Raw genomic sequence first — 22,851 nt, forward strand, 5'->3', positions numbered from 1 at the left:
CATATGCTTTCTAAAAGTAGTCAAATAATTTTTGCACTTTCATATTTATATAAAATATAATTAAACTTGGCTGGGCATGGTGGCTCACACCTGTAGCCCCAGCACTTTGGGAAGCCAAGGTGGGTGGATAACCTCAGGTAAGGAGTTCGAGGCCAGCCTGGCCAACATGGTGAAACCCCATCTCTACTAAAAATACAAAAATTAGCCAGGTGTGGTGACGCACACCTGTTATCCCAGCTATTCAGGAGGCTGAGGCAGGAGAATCAAGTGAACCCAGGGGCGGAGGTTGCAGTGAGCCGAGATGACACCACTGCACTCCAACCTTGACCACAAAGCAAGACTCTGTCTCAAAAATAAATAAAATCAAATATTATTAAACTTAACATTTTATAAACCTTTTTCTATTATAATTCAGAATGTATCTTTAGTTGAAAAATTATATTACTCTTTTAATTCTATGACTATAATTTCATGCACATTTATTAGGGATTGATTATATATTTCATATATTTATTTGTTCATATTCCATTATTGGTTTTTATAATTTTTTTCTTGACGTTTCAAATTCTTTTTTGTTATGAGCAAGTGTAATTACACTGGAGATATTTCCTTTAATCAATCATTATGTCAAATGACTTTGAGAAAATATGATTAGTTAATGGCATATTGTAGTGGAAATTTCAGGATTGTTTAACAACTCCTAAAAGGAAACAAAGAAAAAATATTAAAATACAAAAACAGTCTGTAAGTTTAATTTTAGCAGTCCATGGTAAAACACAAATTCCATTACCAGTATGGAAAACATGATTGGTAGTAAACATACCATGTCTGAATTCTTTTTAAGGTAGGCCTAATTTCACTGGACAAGATTCCCTTTAAGGTTCTTACCTTATACTCTATGTGCACCTGATTTCTGAATGTGCAGTAACACTCTTGTTCTTTTTAAATTCTCTGACCAATGTCAAACAGAAAAGCACCAGGGCATGCTAATGAATGAATTCAATGCTATCTTTGTGGAAAACTTGATAATTTCTAAAACAGCTCAAATTAACTTCTACTCAAACACTATGTCCAGGCTATAAGATCAAATTTTTCATACTGATGTTGAAGTGAAAAATGAGTCATCACTTACTAGCATGCAAATAAACACATATTCTGTTTCATAGTTTTGCAGTATTTTTCCTTTTTTAACTTCTCCATAATTTGTGTTCGGCAATGTCAGTTGTTAGGGAAATTTTGAAAACCAACACATAGATCCTACATTGGATATCTAAACTGTTAAAAAGAGTTTTGTTGTAACTGGAATCATGACCACTGTGGATTTATTTTTTAAATGTCAGATTTATGTAAACAGAATCCAAAGTTTTCTTGTCAAAAGAATCCAAGGTTTTCTTGGGAAGTGCAAAAAGACCAATACCCTTTAAAATCTGCTTGCTGCTAATATGTGTGTATAAGTTTATTGTTAACAAGCTCATTAACACAAACACACACATGCATACATGCCCCTCATGGATGGGAGGAATTATTGTCCTGTAATTTCCAAAATGGAAAATCAATTTCAGGCAAGTCATCCAGGTTGAAATAGCCCTATTTTCCCATTCACCCTTTTCAGTCAATTGCTTAAACTTTTGAATAAGTTATTCTCTCATGCTTAAGCTTTTGAATGCTTAAGCTTTTGAATAAGTTATTCTCTCGAGTCTAGTAATATTTAAATATGAATTGTTTAATTAAAATATTCAGCAATTTTTAAAATACTCCTTGGGCCCTAAAAAAAAAAACATGTATTTTCCATTGAAGACTCTAGACTTCCCTCGGTATGAATATTCACTTTTATTTTTCTCTGTTTAATTTCTTTTGATTACTCTATTAAGAAGAATAGATGTTAGTATTGGTCTCCAATCTTGTATTTTATTTCTTTTTCAGGTTTTATAGTATAATTGTTTCCAAGAGATCTCGGAGTCAGACTGCCAAGAGAGGAAACCAGTTTTTCTGCTTCATATAGTGATGATTCTGAGATTCCATTTTACAACTACTCTCTGCATCAGTATGATCACCAAAAAACGCAGATGATAATGACATTCTCTTTGTGAGGAGTTAGTATAGCATTTGTATAACTGCTTTCCATTTTACCTGTCTGGGACTGGAAGAAACAAAGATGGCTAGTTACTGATTTGATCCTGTATTACTAGATATTTAGAAGATGCCAGTGAAAACTTCCATTTATTTTTTTCTTCTTTTCTTTTCTTTTCTTTTTTTTTTTTTTTCCTGAGACAAGCTCTTGATCTCTCACCCAAGCTGGAGTGCAGTGGCACAATCATACCTCACTGTAGTCTTGAACTCCTGGACACAAGTGATACTCTTGCTCTCCTGCCTCAGCTTTCCAAGTAACTGGAACTACAGGCATGCACCACCAAGCCTGCTAATTTGTAAATTTTTTGTGAATACAGGGTTTCCCTATGTTACCTAGTCTAGTATCGAACTCTTGGGCTCAAGTGTCCTCTCAAAGTGCTGGGATTACAGGTATGAGCATCAGTGGCTGGTCAAGAACTTCCATTTTTGAGTAGAATATAGCAAGTTCAAGAAGGGAAGATATCCTTCTGCAATAACTACGATAAGAGAAAGAAAAGGCCAAAAATATTTTTTAAATTCATCAGAGAGTTGTACAAGCAACCAAGACCAGCTGAACTGAAATCCAGCATGAGAGCTTTCATAGATGAAGAGTCGATTTATATGTTCAGTGCAATCCCTATCAAATTCCAGCAGGCAGTTTTTTTTTTTTTTTTTTTTTTTGATAAAATGAAAAACTAGTCCTACAATATATCTGGAAATACCAAGTTATCAGATGACCAAAATAAATTTTAAAAAATAACAAAGTTGGCCCGGTGGCTCACAGCTGTAATCTCGGCACCCTGGGAGGCCAAGGTGGGTGGATCACAAGGTCAGGAGATGGAGACCATCCTGGCTAACACGGTGAAACCCCGTCTCTATTAAAAATACAAAAAATTAGCTGGATGTGGTGGCGGGCGCCTGTAGTCCCAGCTACTCTGGAGGCTGAGGCAGGAGAATGATGTGAACCCGGGAGGCGGAGCTTGCAGTGAGCCAGATCCCGCCACTGCACTCCAGTCTGGGCGACAGAGTGAGACTCTGTCTCAAATAAAATAAAATAAAATAAAATAAAATAAAAATAAAGTTGCAGAATTACAATTTCTGATTTCAAAGCTTATTACAAAGCTGCAATTATCAGGATGGTGTGGTGTTGGCATTACAGTAGACAAAAAGAACATAAAACATAACTGAGAGTCTAGAAATTAACACTGACGTTCATGGTCATTGAGTTCAAAAAGACTACCACTACAGTTGAATAGGAATTAATAATTTTTTCAACAATTGATAATGAGAAAGTTGAATAATCACATACATAAAAAATGAATTTATATCCTGTTTCATATCATACCAAACCAAAAAAAAAACTCATATTTAATCATAGAGTTACATGTGAAATCTGGGATTAGTAACTGAGATACAAACATATATTAAATGTACCAAATGCAAGTAATAAATGTTATGGGTGCACCCTAGATTTTGTAGTGTTTTTGTTTGTTTGTTTGTTTCTGTTTTTGTTGAGACACAGTCTCACTCTGTGGCCCAGGCTGGGGTGGAGTAGTACACACTTGGCTCACTGCAGCCTCCAACTCCAAGCTCAAGGAATCTCTTGCCTTTAGCCTCCTGAGTAACTGGGACTACAGGCTACAGGCTACAAGCACACACCACCACACCTGACTAATTCTTGTATTTTTGGTAGAAACAGAGTTTGGCCATGTCTCCCAGGCTGGTCTTGAACTCCTGGGCTCGAGCAATCCTCCTGCCTCAGCTTCCCAAGTATTTGGAACTATAGAAATGCACCACCACGCCAGCTAAATTTTAATTTTTTGTAGAGATGAAGTTTTGCGAATGGCACTCTGGCTCTCAAGGGATCCTCCCACCTTGGCCTCCCAAAGTACTAGGACTACAGGCAGGAGCCATCACATCCAGCCTGCAGTGGGAATGCTTGAAAGTCAGATGCTACCTAGAGCTTCGGCTCATGTCCATCCTAAGGTAGATGTAATCAGTTTGTAGTTATTACCTCTCCCTGAATGTGTAATTGAAATGGATATCTATGGCAGCTGGCAGGACTCTCACATTCTTCCTCAACTGTAGAGTAAGGGACATTATTATAGCAGGACCCAAGGGAAGCCTCTGCAATTCTCCTCTACTGGCAACACAATGTATAAAATATAACCGCATTCCTTAAGGAATGGAATTGGTCACTGCCATGAAAAAACACTTGCAAGTTGCAAGGGATGGTAGTCCTTTCTATAATCCGATTCAGTTAACCTACCAAAACCAGACGGGTTATAGAATGAATGCAGATTACTCTAAACTTAAATCAACACTCACAAATGCTTTCCAGGATGTGCTATCTTCACTGAGCAGAGCAGAGCTTCTGGCACTTTTTACAGGGCTCGTGATTTGGTGAATGGTTCTTAATCTACACCCATTATGAGGAAAAATCAAACAATTTGCCTTGTATTGTAAGAATAATAGCACTGTTTCACTGTTTTAATATCATGGCTATGTCACTTCTGTTCTCTGTTTACATTTTGTAAAAAACATCGCGCTTATTTAATATATTAATAATATTACAGCCCGGGCCCTGTGGCACATGACAGTAATCCCTTCAATTTAGGAGGTCGACACAGGAAGATCACTTCAGCCCAGGAGTTTGAGACCAGCCTGAGTAACATGGTGAAATCCTAACCCTCCAGAAAATACAAACATTAACCAGGTGTGGTGGTGTTCCCCTGCAGTCCCAGCTGCTAGCAATGCAGAGGCGGGAGAATCACTTGAGCCCAGAAGGTTGAGGCCATAGTGAGCTCTGATCCTGCCACTGCACTCCAGCCTCAGGGACAGAATGAGACCCTGTCTCAAAATAATAGCAATAATAATAATATATGAGTTGGTACAATAGTCAGGAAGTGGCAAGTTTCTTAAATATAGTGAATGGAAGTAAAACACCAAAAGAAAAGAAATAAACCTGAGGAGATTCAGGGACCTACAACATAGGTGATGTTTTAAAGTGTTCATTGTCCCTAGACCACATGTTGAAACAATCTTTTTTTAAAGTAATTGACATGTTGCTCTACGTATATATTTCCCATTACTACAAAAGAGACACAATGTTTCAGGGGGCCATTAGGATGTTGGAGACAACGTATTCTACATTTGAGAATATTGCTCTGACTCATTACAGAAGTTTCCAAAGGCTACTGGTCTCAAGTGGAACCCAGAGCAAAAAAGGACTCTACAGCAGATATAGGCTCTGGTCCAAGCTGCTCTGGCCACTGTGCCAGATGATCCAGCAGGATTCAAAGACACTAGAAACATACAGAGCGGGTATTACAGGACTCTGTCCATGTCACTAACAAGCCTGTAGGAGAGGGGAGAGCAAATTCCTATGGAATTAGTGCAAAACCATTCCCTCTTCAGCAGAGGAGTATCCTCTGTCTGATAAGCAAAACAGCAAGTGCAGAACATTAATCCAAGCAGAGAGTCCCTCTAAGCACAAGCCCCTATAAGCACAAAACCCTATGCAACTGTGCAAGTCATATGCTCATAAAGTCAGCCATGACTGGAGGGTATGAGGACATCTCAGTGGCACAAGGAGTGGCGGTATTGAACACAGACATGTGCTTTCTTAGATTCCCCTCACTATCTCCTATTCTCCAGGCCAGCACCTTGCCTGATCCAGATCATCCTTCCATTTGGGATTTGAATGAATCACTGCACTGTGGGCATGAGGTCTGACTTTCATAATCTCTACCAAAGGACTGGATGATGTAAGACAGAGCAGCAGAGATGGTAGTTCTGCTTCAGGTAAACCATGGTGAATGGGAAATAGAAGTCAAATGACAGCTGAGCAGATAGATTCTCCCTCCTCTCTCTCTTCCATGGTCTAATGCCGGCGGTGGTTTCCCCTTGTAACCCTTATGGAAAAGTGCGGGAGCCAAGTGCACGCATCTGATGACCACCGTGCTGTCTCTCTCACCTCACTGTGAAGTGGCTGCCAGCAGAGTCACACCAGACATCACCACACACTGTTTCATGTTTGTTCCTGTCTCAGTTTCTACATGTCCTTGCCATTTTTTGTCTTGAACTTGACTTCTAAATAAATGTCATCACTTCAATAACAGGTGCTACATTTAAAAAAATTTGGTAAAGTAGCTGTTACTAACTCAATTTTTTGAAATGAAATGCCATTTTTGTTTAAATAACAATCAACTAGAAAATATCATAATACTAATATATAATTGACAATAGAAAAAAATACATATTCAAATAGACCAAAGTTGTTTATATGCTTTTTAAAAATATTGTAATAGGTGCCATCTAATTTTGATGTTCTACCTTGTCTCCAAATCAGACACCTGATACAGCTTTATCAAGACTATATTATTGTGATATTGCCCCTAAAATTGTGGAATAACCAAACTTTTCCTTTGGGGAAGGATTCCGCTTGGATAAGACTGTAACCTTAACCTGAGACCGGAACAGGGGAATTCATGCAACTGCAGATTTTGTGATGCATTTCCTTTTCATTGGTTTACCACATCAACTTATCCATTTTATGCACCAATTTATTTGTTCATTAAAGTATCATTTTTGACCATCTATTCTTGGTGCTGGGTTCTAGTTCCTAGGAGTCAACAGAAAGCAAGACAAACATGATCTCTTTTTTTTACGGTTCTTACATTGTACTGAGGAAGATATATGATTAAAAAATACATAAATCAGGTTTGGGGATGATTTGTCTTAAGGTTTAAATCACATAGCTAAAATTTCATAACACCAAGAATTAATACAGTCAGGTAGAATTTAGCTGTGAACAAGACTGTACATTTCTTTCTTATATTAGAGCTTCCTATGAATGAATATGTCAACACACATTCATTTCATTATTGACAACAAAATTACAACGTTAAGGCACATCCCATAATTAATACATAGATTTCATAGATACCATTTTAATATTTACAAAAAGTTTCACTGAATTATTGTCGATAACTTCTATATTAATTTTACATTGATTTGTGTTTTTTTAGAAAAGATCTGATCTAAAAAGATCAGATTTATAATATTCCTTCTAAACTTCAGATAAGAGATCTTTTCTCTTATCTGAAGTTTAGAAGGAATATTATAATGGAAGATAAAGATATAATTAGCAATCAGGCGCTTAGAAGTGCTTCAGAAAAAATACTAAAATAGTTTACATCAGATCTCAACTTCAAAAACAGCTTTTCTTGAATTCAAAAGCTGGATGAAATGATGTTTCTAACTGCATATGGAAACTGATAATAGCAATCAAGATCATGATCATGGTTTTTCATCCCTTTATTGCAGAAGAGATTTTTTTCTAAGCTATTCACATACTTATATGAAATCTAATATTCCTCAGTACTGCTTATGGCAGACATACACGAAATTTACTGTGCATGTGCTTGTCCCACGAATTCTCTTGTGTGCATTGTTTCCTAACAATAATTCTGTTTGCCTTTACTAAACATAAAACAGGAATTCATAATGGAATAGAACCCCGAAGATACATCCTCATTACTGATTTAGAATTGAATGACCTTACCGTCCAATAAGTTAGAGGTTCAAACAGTGAATTCTAAGCACAATATGGCATATTTGTGTCGTTCTAATCACATTAGAAAAGAGCAATATTTTTCCTGGGATAAGCTGTTAGTTCTTAATAATGATAAATAGATAATATAAACTCTACAAATGAAATATAAAGTACATAAATGAAATACACATGACTTCATAATTCTGAGGAATTTTTGTCATATTTTGTATAATTTGATTGTCTGTATGAAAAAACACAAAAAGGTCATGTTATTGTGAATATTCTAAGCTTTCATACACACATAAACACACACACATATATATATGTGTATATATATTTATATGTGTGTGTGTATATATATATACTTTTTAAGACTAATTTTAGGTCAATGACTTTTCTAGGTATACATTTGGAAATTATTCATACACGTATATTACAGAAAAGTCAATAAGAAATATAAAATGTTTCACACACCACCAGTTTGTTTTCTGCTAGAAGACACACAATGCCCCTCTTGTCAATCTATGGAGATTGAAGCTTCTGTCCTTTCACGCAGTACCTCACGTTCCACAAAACTGAAAGAAGAGTCTGCTTTAGCTTCTTGTTTCCCCAAATCAGTATGAATGCGTGGGCTGAAGGATAGCTGAATCTAATAGCTTTGCAGAACATGAAGATAGCTTTGTTTTCCACCCTTCCCAAACTCCAACTTGATATCATTATGGACAGAAAGTAAATGGCACATAACGACAAGGAGATGACAGTTTGCAAAGCTTTTATGTGGACCTTGGTGCTGGGATCTTGAGAGCCTTTGTCACGGAGCTGCATCTTCTTGAGATGTTTACACAGAGAACAGATTAACAGCAGAAAAGATATTAGGGTCAGAATGAAGGGTACTAAGTTTGCTAGTATGGTTACAGTCGTATTTGAAAGGTACATTGCACTCCTCAATTTGCTCTTCCAAGTCATGTTTCCTTCATATTCTTTTGTCTGTATAATCTCATTCATGTTTACCACAAAAAGATGACAAACCAAAAATAGCAAAGGCCCCAACAGTATCACCAGAACGACACTCTTAACTCTCCTCTTTAAGTGAAGAAATATAAGGTTGGAGAAATTGGCAATCTTGAGTAAGTAAAATATGCTTAGGCTAGTAGCAAGCCAGTTGCTGAAATGGTTGATTACTGCCCAGAGATTATAAACAATAGTTCTTACTTCTACACTATAAAAAGCTGGATTCAAAACAGTTGAATACCAATTTAATAATAATATCCAGAGCAAACCAACTCTGGAGACTGCCAGAGCAGTGAGAATTTGGTCAGCAAAGGAGATCTTTTGTCTCTTGACCCACTCAATGGAATTTACCAATGCTATGAAACCATTAGCAAAATTTCCAATAACAAATGTAAACACTACTAGAATGGAAAAAATGATGGGTAAAAAAGTTATCATGTCTGAACAGAGAAAAAGAAATTTTTAAAATGCTGGTGGTGTGTCCAGAGTTGGATCCTGCATGTGGGTTCGTGTTCTCGCTGACTTCAATGACGGAGACACACACCTTCACAGTGAGTGTTACAGCTCTTAAAGATGGCACGGACCCAAAGAGTGAGCAGAAGCAAGGTTTCTTGTGAAGAGTGAAAAGACAAAGCTTCCACAGAGCAGGAGGTGACCCAGACAGCTGTTATTCCCTTATTTGTCCCCTCCCATTTTCCTTTTTTGTCCTATCAGGGTGCTCTTTCTTCAATCTTCTCTGCGATTGGCTACTTTTAGGATCCTTCTGATTGGTGCATTTTACAGAGCACTGATTGGTGCATTTTACAGAGCACTGATTGGAGCATTTTACAATCCTCTTGCTAGCTACAGAAAAATTCTTCAAGTCCCCACTCCATCCAGGAAGTCTAGCTGGCTTCACTTCTCAATGTAATATAACTGTGTGATTGCTTGAATATCCTGACCTTAAATACCATATGCACCTGATTTTTTAGTGTGCTGTGACATCCTTTTTACTTTTAATTGTTGTGACAAGTGTCACAATTTCCAAGCCAGAAATCACCATGGCATGTTAATTGATGAGTTCAATGATTTCTTTATGGAAAACATTCTTATTTTCAAACTCAAATTAATTCATTCATTCACTGTCTGTTCTTGTTTTAGGCTGGAATTATTCATACTGAAGATGACATGAAACCTGAATTCTCATTTGCTAGTATGCAAACAAGGACATATTCTCTTTCAGTGTTTGCAATTTTTCCTTGTGTAACCTCTCCATCATTTGTCATTAGCGACTTCAGTTGTTAGGGAAGTTTTGTAACGCAATACATACATCATATAGTAAATGTCTAAATTCTTAAAGGGAGCTTGGTCATATCTAAGATCATCACCTATACGGACATTTTTCAATGACATATTTAAATATACAGAATCCAAACTGCTTTTGTCAAAAGCGTCTAAGATTTTCTTGAGAACCACAGGCAGTCCAATAATCCATAAGATCTACTAGCTGCTAATACTTTTGTATAACTTTGTTACTCACAAGATCATAAATATGCACACAAATACAAACATGGGCACACCACTTATGAACGGAACAATTTATTTTCTTGTAATTTCCAAATTAAAAAATGCATTTCCAAGAGGTTTCCAGATGAAATTAGTCCTATTTTTCCCACTGAGGGTTTTCAGCTCATTAATAATATTTATTTTTCATACATATCTCCAATTCTTAGGATTTGGTAAAGTTTCTCTCAAGTCTAATGTTTAAATATTTATTATAATCTTAAATATTTAGCAATTTTATAAAAATTCCTGAGTACCAGGCCATTTGATATATAATCTTGCAGTATCCTCCCATCATAGGAAGACTGACTACCTTTCCCCTGAACTTGGAGTTCAATCATTTAACTTACTTTGATGAACAGAAAATTAATACTCTTTGCATAGAGATTTGAGATGGCTTCCATACTGGGGATTCTTCCTCTTTCCATTTACCATGAGAATATCGCCTGGCTAATACACTGTTTCCAGAAGGAGAATGAGAAATTAATGACGTCAGATTGCTGCCACCTGATCCAGACTAACTAGGCAAAACTCTAACGTCCTCCAAGATGCAGAATTTGGCCCATCTGAAATCACCACAGTCACCAGCCAAACCCAGCTTAGAAAAATGAAATCCAGGCCCAGTGTGGGTGAGGCCGAGCAGACGAATTATGAGGTCAAGAGACGGAGACCATCCTGGCCAACAGGGTGAAACCCCATATCTACTAAGAACACAAAAATTAGCCAGGAATGGTGGCGGGAGCCTGTAGTCCCAGCTACTCAGGAGGCTGAGGCAGGAGAATGGCATGAACTTGGGAGGCGGAAGTTGCAGTGAACTGAGATTGTGCCACTGCACTCCAGTCTGGGCCACAGAGCAAGACTCTGTCTCAGGAAAAAAAAAAAAAAAAAAAAAAAAAAATCCAACAACGTGTGAGATATAAATATCTAATGTAGTTTTGGAGGATTTTCTCCTGGCACAAAAATATAATTGATAAAAGAACTCTGCTAAACCAAGTGTGGGAAATATGTACAAGCTTGTTTTGTCAGGAATTCTAGAGCCAAAAGAAAAAATAGATTATCCACTTCACAGGCAAAGATTTGTTCCTGTGAAGTGGATCATTAAGGCTAGAAGAAAGCCTTTGGAAAGATCTGGGGTTGGAGGATAACATCTAAAATTTGCTCCTGTTGCAACCAAATGAGAAAGTTCCCATTTCCACTATCTTAGAGTTGTATAAGAATGTATGCAAATAGTTGATATTTCCCCTCAGTCTGTAATGAGATCAGTAATAATAATTTCTATGAGACATTTCTTCTAATTACAAATTTGTATATTAAAGTTGTAATGCACAATTAGAAATGAACCAATACAAAAATGGGAAATACCACGATGTATCATAAGCACTCAAGTAACTGTGATGCAGGGCAAGACAAGGAACACTGAAAACAGCGTTTGTCCACCTCCATGCCAGTTTCCAAGTCCCTAAACATTTCTTTGTATCTCCGGAGATAAGCAATATCCATAATTTATAATGAGCGTTTCCTTGATTTTCTTCATACTTTACCACCTCAGTATGCAACCCTAAACTGCATAGCTTGGTCTGGCCTGCTTTGAACTGTGTGAAGGTGCAATCCTACATGTTCTTGTTTGTGGCTTCTTGAACTCAACATTATGTTTCTGAAATTTAGTCATATAGTTGCAAGTACATGTGATTTTTTTTTTCACTTCTCTATGTTGTTCCGTTGTATGGATTTACTGTAATGATTCATCCAACCTTAATATATATTTGGCCAGCTTCTTTTTTGAATAGTTACAAATAATTCTACTGGAATATTCTTTCACATATCATTGATACAATTCCTTTGTATATATACCTATGAGTAGAATTATATTGTCATTGTTCAAAATTTCCTCATAGACACAGAAAGTTCAAAAAATAATTTAACTAATCTTACTCCTGTCACCTTTACCTCCATTCTAGTTTTGCCATTTTCATATGTCTTATCAATTATATAATTACCCCAACAAGACATTATTATTTTTTACAGTAAACATTCATTTAGAATTATGCACATATTTGTCACTTTCATTAATTTGTATTCCTTCTTGCATATTCAACTTAATATTTTCAATAAGACCCTTTATTGACCAGGCAGGGTGGCTCACACCCATAATCCCAACATTTTGTAAGGCTGGGGTAGGAGAACCCCGGAGTTTGAGACCAGCCTGTGCAACACAGCAAAACGGCCTCTACAATAAATGAAAAAGCTAGCCAGGCATAGCGAAGCTACTCACAAGGCTGAGGTGGGAGGATGGTTTGAGCTCAGGAGTTCCAGACTGCAGTAAGCCATGATCCTACCACTGAACTCCAGCCTGGACAACAGAGTGAGACTCCAACTCTACAAACAAAAATAATAACAATAACAATTTTTCTTTTATCTGAAAAGATATATTTTAAGTTTCTGTTTATCAAGATCTATCCCACTTTTGAAATACACTGAAGACATAATTCCTTTGAACTCTATCTTTATTTTTGTCCGTTAAGAATTAGGTTGTCATTTAGACAGTTATTCTCTTTAACATAACCTATCTTTTCCTCTAGTTACTTTTCAGATTTTCTATTGGTCTTTGATGTCCTGTCATTTTATGTTAATTTGATTCTAGTTATCTTGTCTGAAGTTTGATGGTTTCTAAAAATATATGAACTGATACATTTTATCACTTTTGGAAAAATCTCCACATTGCTTCTGCCCAACTTTCTTCCAGAACTGCAGAAGCATGTTAGCTGTTCTAGCTGTAGCTTCAATGTCTCTGACCCTCTAGCCTTATATTTTCTATCTCTTAGTATCTTTATGCTTCATTCTGGGTAGTTATCTTCCAGTTCACTAATACTTTCTTATGTTTAACTAGTTGTTAACTCTGTCTATTGGATTCTGAATATTGATTACTCTTTTTATCTTACTGTTTTAGGGGTAGAAATGAACTTTTATTCTCCTTCTATAAATCATTTTTTAATGGAGAAACTAAACAAAGTATTTATAACACCGAGTTCTTAAAAAATAATTTTTATAAATTTTTAGTACACCTGACATGAAAATGGTAATGATTTTCTTTTTTTGGCAATACTTAGGTCTTATAGCCTCATGATTCTTATATTATTCTCAGCATCAGGCCTAGACCAGTATCCTCATGTGGTATTTCATCAAGAATAATGAAAACCCAACGTATTTTCAATATTTTCTTTCCTTTTCTTTCTTTTATTATGTTTTAAAAATTCATAGCAAAGTGACATCCAACAATTAGGATTCATTTTTGGGGTTTTGGGGCATTTTTCAATATGAATATAGACAAATACTCTATGCAATAATACAGTATATTAACTTTGTTTCATTTTTAATAGCATCATTATAGCAAGACAAATTCTTACAATGCTTTTTCACATTCTTAGCTATGGTGACTAACTCTGGATTATTTTACTATAGCAGTCAAAGTAGCATTGTATATGCACAAACATAGTCAAAGATCATGCTAAATATGTTTTATACATTAACAAATTTGCCTTGCTATGATTTTTTTCTCTAATGCATAACCAAAAAATTTACAGTAACAAAATATTTTACCCAACATGTAGGTGTACAAATGAATAGTATTGTGAAATTAGAATGCTAACAATATGAATACAAATATTTCATTTAGAGACACATTTTGGGATAATAGGTCTATATACTTAATATCCATCATAGTATAATTTATTGGAAATTCATGAGTTTGTGACACTTTGAAATATGTGTTATAAATGATTAAATTGGAAATAAGAAAAAATGTGTCTAGTAATCATAAGTATTCAAATTTGGATATTTCAAATTCATATTAGCATTAAGAAGGTGGATTTACAGTTCTTGCTTATGTCTTCTTTTTTTAAAAAAATAATTTAAGAAAAGTTTCAGGGCAGGTCTAGTGGCTTGCATCTGTAATCCCAGCATTTTGGGAGGCTGAAGCAGGTGGATTGCCTGAGCACAGGAGTTCAAGACCAGCCTGGGAAACATGGCAAAACCCCATCTCTACCAAAAATAGAAAAAATTATCAGGGTGTGGTGGTGTTGCACGCCTGTTGTTCTAGCTACTCTGGAGGCTGAGATGGGAGACTCACTTGAGCATGGATAGCAGAGGTTACACTGAGCCAAGATTCAGCTTGTGCACTCCAGCCTGGGCAGTAGAGTGAGACCCTGTCTCAAAAAAATAAGAAAAATGTTAAATTTTAACTTGAATTTCTTAGTACCATAATGCTCTATTCTCCTTTATTCAGCAAAAACTCTAATTACAATGGTATCTATAAGAATATGCTGTATCACCCTAATTTTATATGTAGAAATATACTTTATATTTCTGCTTTTTTAACATTTTTTTGGGGGGGAGCATAGCCTACATATGGAGCATAATAAAACCTAATAAACAGTAAGATAAAAAAAAATAACGTTAACATCAATGTTACCACGACTTGGTCAGAAAATAGAATTTGCCAGCAATCCAGATACTCCCAATACATGTCTCCTTGTTGATATTTCCCGTTTATCTCCTCCCTCCTGACTATCCCAATTGTTTTGATGATCACTCATATGTTTCACCGTAGAGTTTTATCCCCAATGTAACAAATTATGATGCATTAAAAATATGTTTTCTTGAACTTTATGTAAATGACATTATACTGAATGTATTTTTCCATCTTGATAATTCCTCTCATATCTGTGAGTATTATTATCTATGTAGCCCAAATTTGTTCATTTTCTTTGTCGTATTACTCTGTTGTAAACATGTCTGTCTAGTTTGTTAATTTTGATCACTGTATAGTATTCTATTGTATAAGTATGCGACAATTTGATTATCCACTTGGAGGACTGAAAGACATTTGGAGGATATACATAAGGATAAATTTAAATTCTTATTTCATACCATACACAAAAAACTCATATTTAATTGATTATGCAGCTATGTGTAAAAAGTGAGATTAGTAACTAAGATACTAAAACATACTAACTGTACAACTGCAAGTCATATTATGTCTATAGTAATAATATCCCCTGCAGAGTAATCTATCAATATCTATATTGCTATTTTAAATAAAACTAAATTAGATGCTGGGTCACCCTCACTCTGATTTAGTGGAAATTCAAGCAAAAATATTATTGATGCTCCATCATTCTCCTTAGATTTTTGGTACTATTACTTCTTTCTCTCTTTTTTTTTTTTCTATCCTGATAGCGTTTGTTTGTTTGTTTGTTTGTTTGTTTGTTTGTTTTTATTATTATACTTTAAGTTCTGGGGTACATGTGCACAACGTGCAGGTTTGTTACATATGTATACTTGTGCCATGTTGGTGTGCTGCCCCCATCAACTCGTCAGCACCCATCAACTTGTCATTTACATCAGGTATAACTCCCAATGCAATCCCTCCCCCCTCCCCCCTCCCCATAATAGGTCCTGTGTGTGATGTTCCCCTTCCCAAGTCCAGGTGATCTCATTGTTCAGTTCCCACCTATGAGTGAGAATGTGCAGTGTTTGGTTTTCTGTTCTTGTGATAGTTTGCTGAGAATGATGGTTTCCAGCTGCATCCATGTCCCTACAAAGGACACAAACTCATCCCTTTTTTATGGCTGCATAGTATTCCATGGTGTATATGTGCCACATTTTCTTAATCCAGTCTGTCACTGATGGACATTTGGGTTGATTCCAAGTCTTTGCTATTGTGAATAGTGCCACAATGAACATACTTGTGCATGTGTCTTTATAGCAGCATGATTTATAATCCTTTGGGTATATACCCAGTAATGGGATGGCTGGGTCATATGGTACTTCTAGTTCTAGATCCTTGAGGAATCGCCATACTTTTTTCCATAATGGTTGAACCAACAGTGTAAAAGTGTTCCTATTTCTCCACAACCTCTCCAGCACCTGTTGTTTCCTGACTTTTTAATGATTGCCATTCTAACTGGTGTGAGATGAAAACTCATTGTGGTTTTGATTTGCATTTCTCTGATGGCCAGGACACAAACAAATGGAAGAACATACCATGCTCATGGATAGGAAGAATCAATATTGTGAAAACGGCCATACTGCCGAAGGTAATTTATAGATTCAATGTCATCCCCATCAAGCTACCAATGAGTTTCTTCACAGAATTGGGAAAAACTGCTTTAAAGTTCATATGGAACCAAAAAAAGAGCCCGCATTGCCAAGACAATCCTAAGTCAAAAGAACAAAGCTAGAGGCATCACGCTACCTGACTTCAAACTATACCACAAGGCTATAGTAACCAAAACAGCATGGTACTGGTACCAAAACAGAGACCTAGACCAATAGAACAGAACAGAGTCCTCAGAAATAATACCACACATTTACAGCCATCTGATTTTTTACAAACCTGAGAAAAACAAGAAATGGGGAAAGGATTTAATTTAATAAATGGTGCTGGGAAAATTGGCTAGCCATAAGTAGAAAGCTGAAACTGGATCCTTTCCTTACTCCTTATACGAAAATTAATTCAAGATGGATTAGAGACTTAAATGTTAGACCTAATACCATAAAAACCCTAGAAGAAAACCTCAGTAATACCATTCAGGACATAGGCATGGACAAGGACTTCGTGTCTAAAACACCAAAAGCAATGGCAACAAAAACCAAAATTGCCAAATGGGATCTAATTAAACTAAAGAGCTTCTGCACAGCAAAAGAAACTACTATCAGAGTGAACAGGCAGCCTACAGAATGGGAGAAAATTTTTGGAATCTACTCATCTGACAAAGGGCTAATATCCAGAACCTACAAAGAACTCAAACAAATTTACAAGAAAAAAACAACCCCATCAAAAAGTGGGCAAAGGATATGAACAGACATTTCTCAAAAGAAGACATTCATACAGCAGAGCCTCTGGTACTTTATACAGGGCTCGTGATTTGGTGAATGTTTCTTAATCTATACCCATTAAGAGGGAAAATCAAAACAATTTGCCTCATATTAAGAATAATAGCACTGCTTCACTGTTTTATGTCATAGCTATGTCACTTCTGTTCTCAGTGTAATTTACATTTTTTAAAACATTGTGCTAATTAAATATATCAGTAATATTACAGACAGGGTCCTATGGCACATGACTGTAATCCCAGCACTTTAGGAGACTGACATGGGCAGATCACTCAAGCCCAGGAGTCTGAGACTAGCCTGGCAAACATGGTGAAATCATATCCCTCCAGGAAACACAAAAATTAGTCAGGCGTGGTGTTGTGCCCCTGCAGTCCCAGCTGCTAGCAATGCAGAGGCAGGAGAATCACTTGAGCCCAGAAGGTTGAGGCTCCAATGAGCTGTGATCCTGCCACTGCACTCCAGCCTCAGGGACGGAATGAGAACATGTTCAAAATAATAACAATAATAATAATATATTACTTGGTACAATAATCAGGAAATGGAAATTTTCTTAAATATAGCAAAATACCCTAAAGTTGAATGGAAGTAAAATACCAAAAGAAAAGAAATAAACCTGAGAAGATTCAGGAACTTACAATATAGGAAATGTTTTAAAGCCTTCAGTGGCCCTAGTCCACATGTCAAAACAACCTTTGTTAAAGTAACGGCATTTTGCTCTCCCTATATATTTCCTATCACTACAAAAGAGACACAATGTTTTGGGGACCTATTGGGATTTTGGAGCCAACATATTCCACATTTGAAAATATTGCTCTGATTCATTAATGACGTTTCCAAAGACTACTGGTCTCAAGTGAAACCCAGAACAAAAGAGGGCTCTACAGCAGATATGGGCTGTGGTCCAAGCTGCTCTGGCCACTGTGCCAGGTGATCCAACACAAGTCAAAGTTGCTAGAGGCATGCACAGTGGGCATTATAGGACTCTATGCATGTCACTGACAAGCCTGTAGGAGAGCGGGGAATAAATCTCTGGCGAATTATTGCAAGACCATTCCCTCTTCAGCAGAGGAGTAACCTCTGTCTGACAAACTAAACAGCAAGTGCAGAAAATTAATCCAAGCATAGAATCCCTCTAAGCACAAGCCCCTATAAGAACAAAACCCTGTACAACTATGCAAGTCATACATTCATAGAGTCAGCTGTGACTGGAGGGTATGAGCACATCTCAGTGGCACAAGGAGGGGCGGTATTGGACACAAACATGTGATTTCTCAGATTCCATTCACTGTCTCCTATTCCCCTGGCCAGTACCTGGCCTGATTCAGATCATCCTTCCATTTGGGACTGGAATGTATCACCACACTGTGGGCATGAGGTCTGACTTTCACAACCTCCACGAAGGGACAAGTGATGTAAGACAGAACAGCAGAGCACCTCACTGTGAAGTAGCTGGTTACTAACTCAATTTTTTGAAACGAAGTTCCATCTTTGTTTATATAATAATCAACTAGAATATATCATATTACAAATATATAATTCACAATAGAAAAAATACATATGCAAATACACCAAAGTCTTCTATATGCTTTTTAAAAGTATTGTAATAGGTGCCACCTAATTTTGATGTTCTACCTTGTCTCCAATTCAGACACCTGATACAGCTGCATCAAGACTATATTATTGTGATATTTCCCCTAAAATTGTGGAGTAGCCAAACTTTTCCTCTGAGGAAGGATTCTTCTTGGATAAGCCGGTAAACTTAAACTGAGACCAGAACAGGGGAATTCATGCAACTGCAGATTTTGTGATGAGTTTCCTATTCATTGGTTTACCACATCATCTTATCCATTTTATCCACTCATTTATTTGTTCATTAAAATATCATTTTTGACCATCTATTCTTGTTGCTGGGTTCTAGTTCATGGGAGTCAACAGAAAGCAAGAGAGATATGATCTCATTTTTTACGGTTCTGACATTGTACTGAGGGAGATACATGATTAAAAAATACATAAATCAGGTGTGGGGATGATTTATCTTAAGGTTTAAATAAGATCGTTAAACTTTTATAACACCAAGAATTAATACAGTCATATAGAATTTAGCTGTGACCAAGATTGTACATTTCTTTCTTATAATAGAACTTCCTAGTAATGAATATGTCAACACACTTTCATCACTGACAACAAAATTACAATGTTAAGGCACATCCCATAATTAATACATAGATTTTATAGATACTATTTTAACATTTACAAAAACTTTCACTGAATTATTTTCCATAATTTCTATAGTATTTTTACATTGATAGTTTTTTTTTTTATTAGAAAAGAGAAGATTTGAGTTCTCTTCTCTAAAGTTTAGAAGGAATTTTATAAATAGAAGGTAAGGATATAATTAGCAATTCAGGGGCTTAAAAGTGCTTTAGAAAAAATACGAAAAATAATTTACATCAGAGCTCAATTTCAAAACAAGATATTCTTTAATTCAAACCCTGGAAGAAATGACTTTTGTAATAGCACATGTAAGCTGATAATAGCAATCAAGATCATAATCATGAGTTTTCATCCCTCTTATAGAATATATTTTTTTCTAAGCTATTCACATACTTGTATGAAATCTAATATTCTTCAGTACAGTTTATGGTAGATATGGAAGAAATTTACTCTGCATATGCTTGTAACTTAAATTTTATTGTGTGCATTGTTTTCTAACAATTCTGTTTGCTTTTTACTAAACATAAAATAGGAATTCATAATGAAATAAAACCCCGCTGATAGATCTTCATTATTGATTTAGAATTGAATGACTTTACCATCCAAAAAGTTAGAGGTTCACACAATGAATTCTAAGCGCTCTGTGGTGTATTTGTGTGGTTCAAATGACAATAGAAAACAGCAGTATTTTTCCTGAGATAAGCTGTTAGTTCTTAATAATTATAAGCAGCCATCATTAATTCTAAAAGTGAAGCATAAAATACATGTATGAAATAAATCTCTTCCTAATTCTGAGAAATTTTTGTCATATTTTATATAATTTGGCAGTTTGTGTGAAAAAACAAAAAAGAGTATGTTATTGTCAATGTTCTTAAGGTTTTCATATCCACATAAACACACACACACATATATATATACACACACACACACACATATATACATACACACACATTTTTAGAATAACTTTAGGTAAAACACTTTTCTAGGTATATGTCTGGAAATTACTCATACACATACACTACAGAAAACACAGTAAGAAATAGAAAATGTTTCATACACCACCAGTTTGTTTTCTGCTAGAAGACACACAAGGCCCCTCTTGTGAATCTATGGAGATGAAGGCTTCTGTCCTTTCACCCAGTACCTCACTTGCCGCAAAACTGAAAGAAAAGTCCGCTTTAGCTTCTTGTTTCCCCAAATCAGTATGAATGGGTGGGTTGAAGGATAGCTGAATGTAACAGCTTCACAGATCATGAAGACAGGTTTGTTATCCCGACTCTCAAAACTCAAAGCTGATATGATTAGGAACACAAAGTAAATGGCACATAGCAAGAGGAAAGAGATCACAGTTTGCAAAGCTTTTATGTGGACCTTGGTGCTGGGATCCTGAGATCCTTTGCCATGAAGCTGCATCTTCTTCAGATGTTTAAACAGAGAACAGACTAACAGCAGAAAAGATATTAGGGTCAGAGTGAAGGGTACTAAGTTTACTAGCGTGGTTACAGTCGCATCTGAAAGGTACATTGCACTCCTCAATTTGATCTTCCCAGTCATGTTTCCTTCATATTCTTTTGTCTGTACAATCTCATTCATATTTATCACAAAAAGATGACAAACCAAAAATAGCAAAGGCCCCAACAGCATCACCAGAATGACACTCTTAACTCTCCTCTTTAAGTGAAGAAACATAAGGTTGGAGAAATTGGCAATCTTGAGCAAATAAAATATGCTGAGGCAAGTAGCAAACCAGTTGCTGAAATGGCTGGTTACTGCCCAGACATTGTAAGTGGTAGTTCTTACCTCTACACTATAAAAAGCTGGATTCAACACAACTGAATACCAATGTAATAATAACACCCAGAGCAAACCAATTCTGGAGACCGCCAGAGCAGTGAGAATTTGGTCAGCAAAGGAGATCTTTTGTCTCTTGACCCACTCAGTGGAATTTACCAACGCTATGAAGCCATTAGCAAAATTTCCAATAACAAATGTAACCACTACTAGAATGAAAAAAATGATGGGTAGAAAAGTTATCATGTCTGAACAGACAAAAAGAAATTTTTTAAATGCTGGTATTGTGTCCGGAGTTGGTTCCTGCATGTGGGTTCATGGTCCGGCTGACTTCAAGAATGGAGCCTCGGAGCTTCACAGTGAGTGTTACAGCCCTTCAAGATGGCATGGACCCAAAGAGCGAGCAGTAGGAAGGTTTATCGTGAGGAGCCAAAGAACAAAGCTTCCACAACATGGGAGGAGACCTGAGGAGGTTGTTGCTGTGGGCTGGGGTGACTAGGTTTATTCCCTTATTTGTCCCCTCCCAGGTTCCATTGTTGTCCTATCAGAGTGTCCTTTTTACAATCCTTCCTGCGATTGGCTACTTCTGGATCCTGCTGATTGGTGTGTTTTACAGAGCACTGATTGGTGCATTTTACAGAGCAATGTTTAGTGCTTTTTACAGAGCACTGATTGTTGCATTACAAGCCTCTGGCTAGCTGCAGAGTGCTGATTGGTGGGTTTTTAAATAGTGCTGATTGGTGCATTTCACAATCCTCTTGCAAGCTAGAGAAAAGTTGTCCAATTCCCCCACTCAACCCAAGAAGTCCAGCTGGCTTCACCTCTCAATGTAATATCACTGGTTGTGATTGCTTGAATGTCCTGACCTTAAATTCTGTGCAAACCTAATTTGTGAATGTGCTGGGTCATTCTTTTTACTTTTAAATGTTGTGACCGGTGTCAAGCCATAAATCACCATGGCATGTTAATTGATGAGTTCAATCATCTCTTTATGGAAAACATTCTTATTTTCAAACAACTCAAATTAACTATTTCATTCATGGTCTGTTCTTGTTATAGACTGGAATTATCCATACTGAAATTGACGGGAAACCTGAATCCTCGTTTGCTAGTACACGAATAAGAACAAATTCACTTTCAGTGTTTGCAATTTTTCTTCCTGTAACCTCTCCATCATTTGTTTTTAGCGACTTCAGTTGTTAGGGAAGTTTTATAACCCAATACAGAGATCATATAGTTAATGTTTAAATCTTTAAAGGGAGCTTGGTCATAACTAAGATCATCACCAGTATGGACTTTTTAAAATGCCAGATTTAAATACACAGAATCCAAACTGCTTTTATCAAAAGCATCTAAGGTTTTCTTGAGAACCACAGTCAGGCCAATACTCCATAAGATCTGCTTGCTGCTAATACTTTTGTATAATTTCATTATTCACAAGCTCATAAATATGCACACAAATACACACACGTGCACACCACTTATGAATGGAACAAATTATTTTCTCATAATTTCCAAAATAGAAAATTAGTTTCCAAGAGGTTGTGCAGATGAAATTAGTCCTATTTTCCCACTCAGAATTTTCAGCCCATGAATAATATTTATTATCAAACATATCTCTAATTCTTAGGACTTTGGTAAAGTTTCTCTCAAGTCAAATGTTTAAACATTTATTATTAGATAAAATATTTATCAATTTTCTAAGAATTCCTGAGTACCAGACGCTTTGATAT

At 36.2% G+C, this 22,851-nt stretch overlaps 2 protein-coding genes across 2 annotated transcripts; both read right to left on the reverse strand.

Moving 5' to 3' along the window:
• Nucleotides 1-8,188: 8,188 nt before the first annotated feature.
• LOC693777 (taste receptor type 2 member 43) lies at nucleotides 8,189-9,115 on the reverse strand. Its single transcript, XM_001082217.5, has one exon. The coding sequence runs from the start codon at nucleotides 9,113-9,115 to the stop codon at nucleotides 8,189-8,191; it is 927 nt and encodes a 308-aa protein (XP_001082217.2).
• An 11,300-nt stretch (nucleotides 9,116-20,415) lies between these two features.
• On the reverse strand, nucleotides 20,416-21,435 carry LOC693892 (taste receptor type 2 member 31-like). Its single transcript, XM_001082348.5, has one exon. The coding sequence runs from the start codon at nucleotides 21,425-21,427 to the stop codon at nucleotides 20,435-20,437; it is 993 nt and encodes a 330-aa protein (XP_001082348.4). The 5' UTR covers nucleotides 21,428-21,435; the 3' UTR covers nucleotides 20,416-20,434.
• Nucleotides 21,436-22,851: the final 1,416 nt, after the last annotated feature.

The sequence above is a fragment of the Macaca mulatta genome, chromosome 11 (genome assembly GCF_049350105.2).
Source record: "Macaca mulatta isolate MMU2019108-1 chromosome 11, T2T-MMU8v2.0, whole genome shotgun sequence".
In the NCBI taxonomy this organism is placed as follows: domain Eukaryota; kingdom Metazoa; phylum Chordata; class Mammalia; order Primates; family Cercopithecidae; genus Macaca; species Macaca mulatta.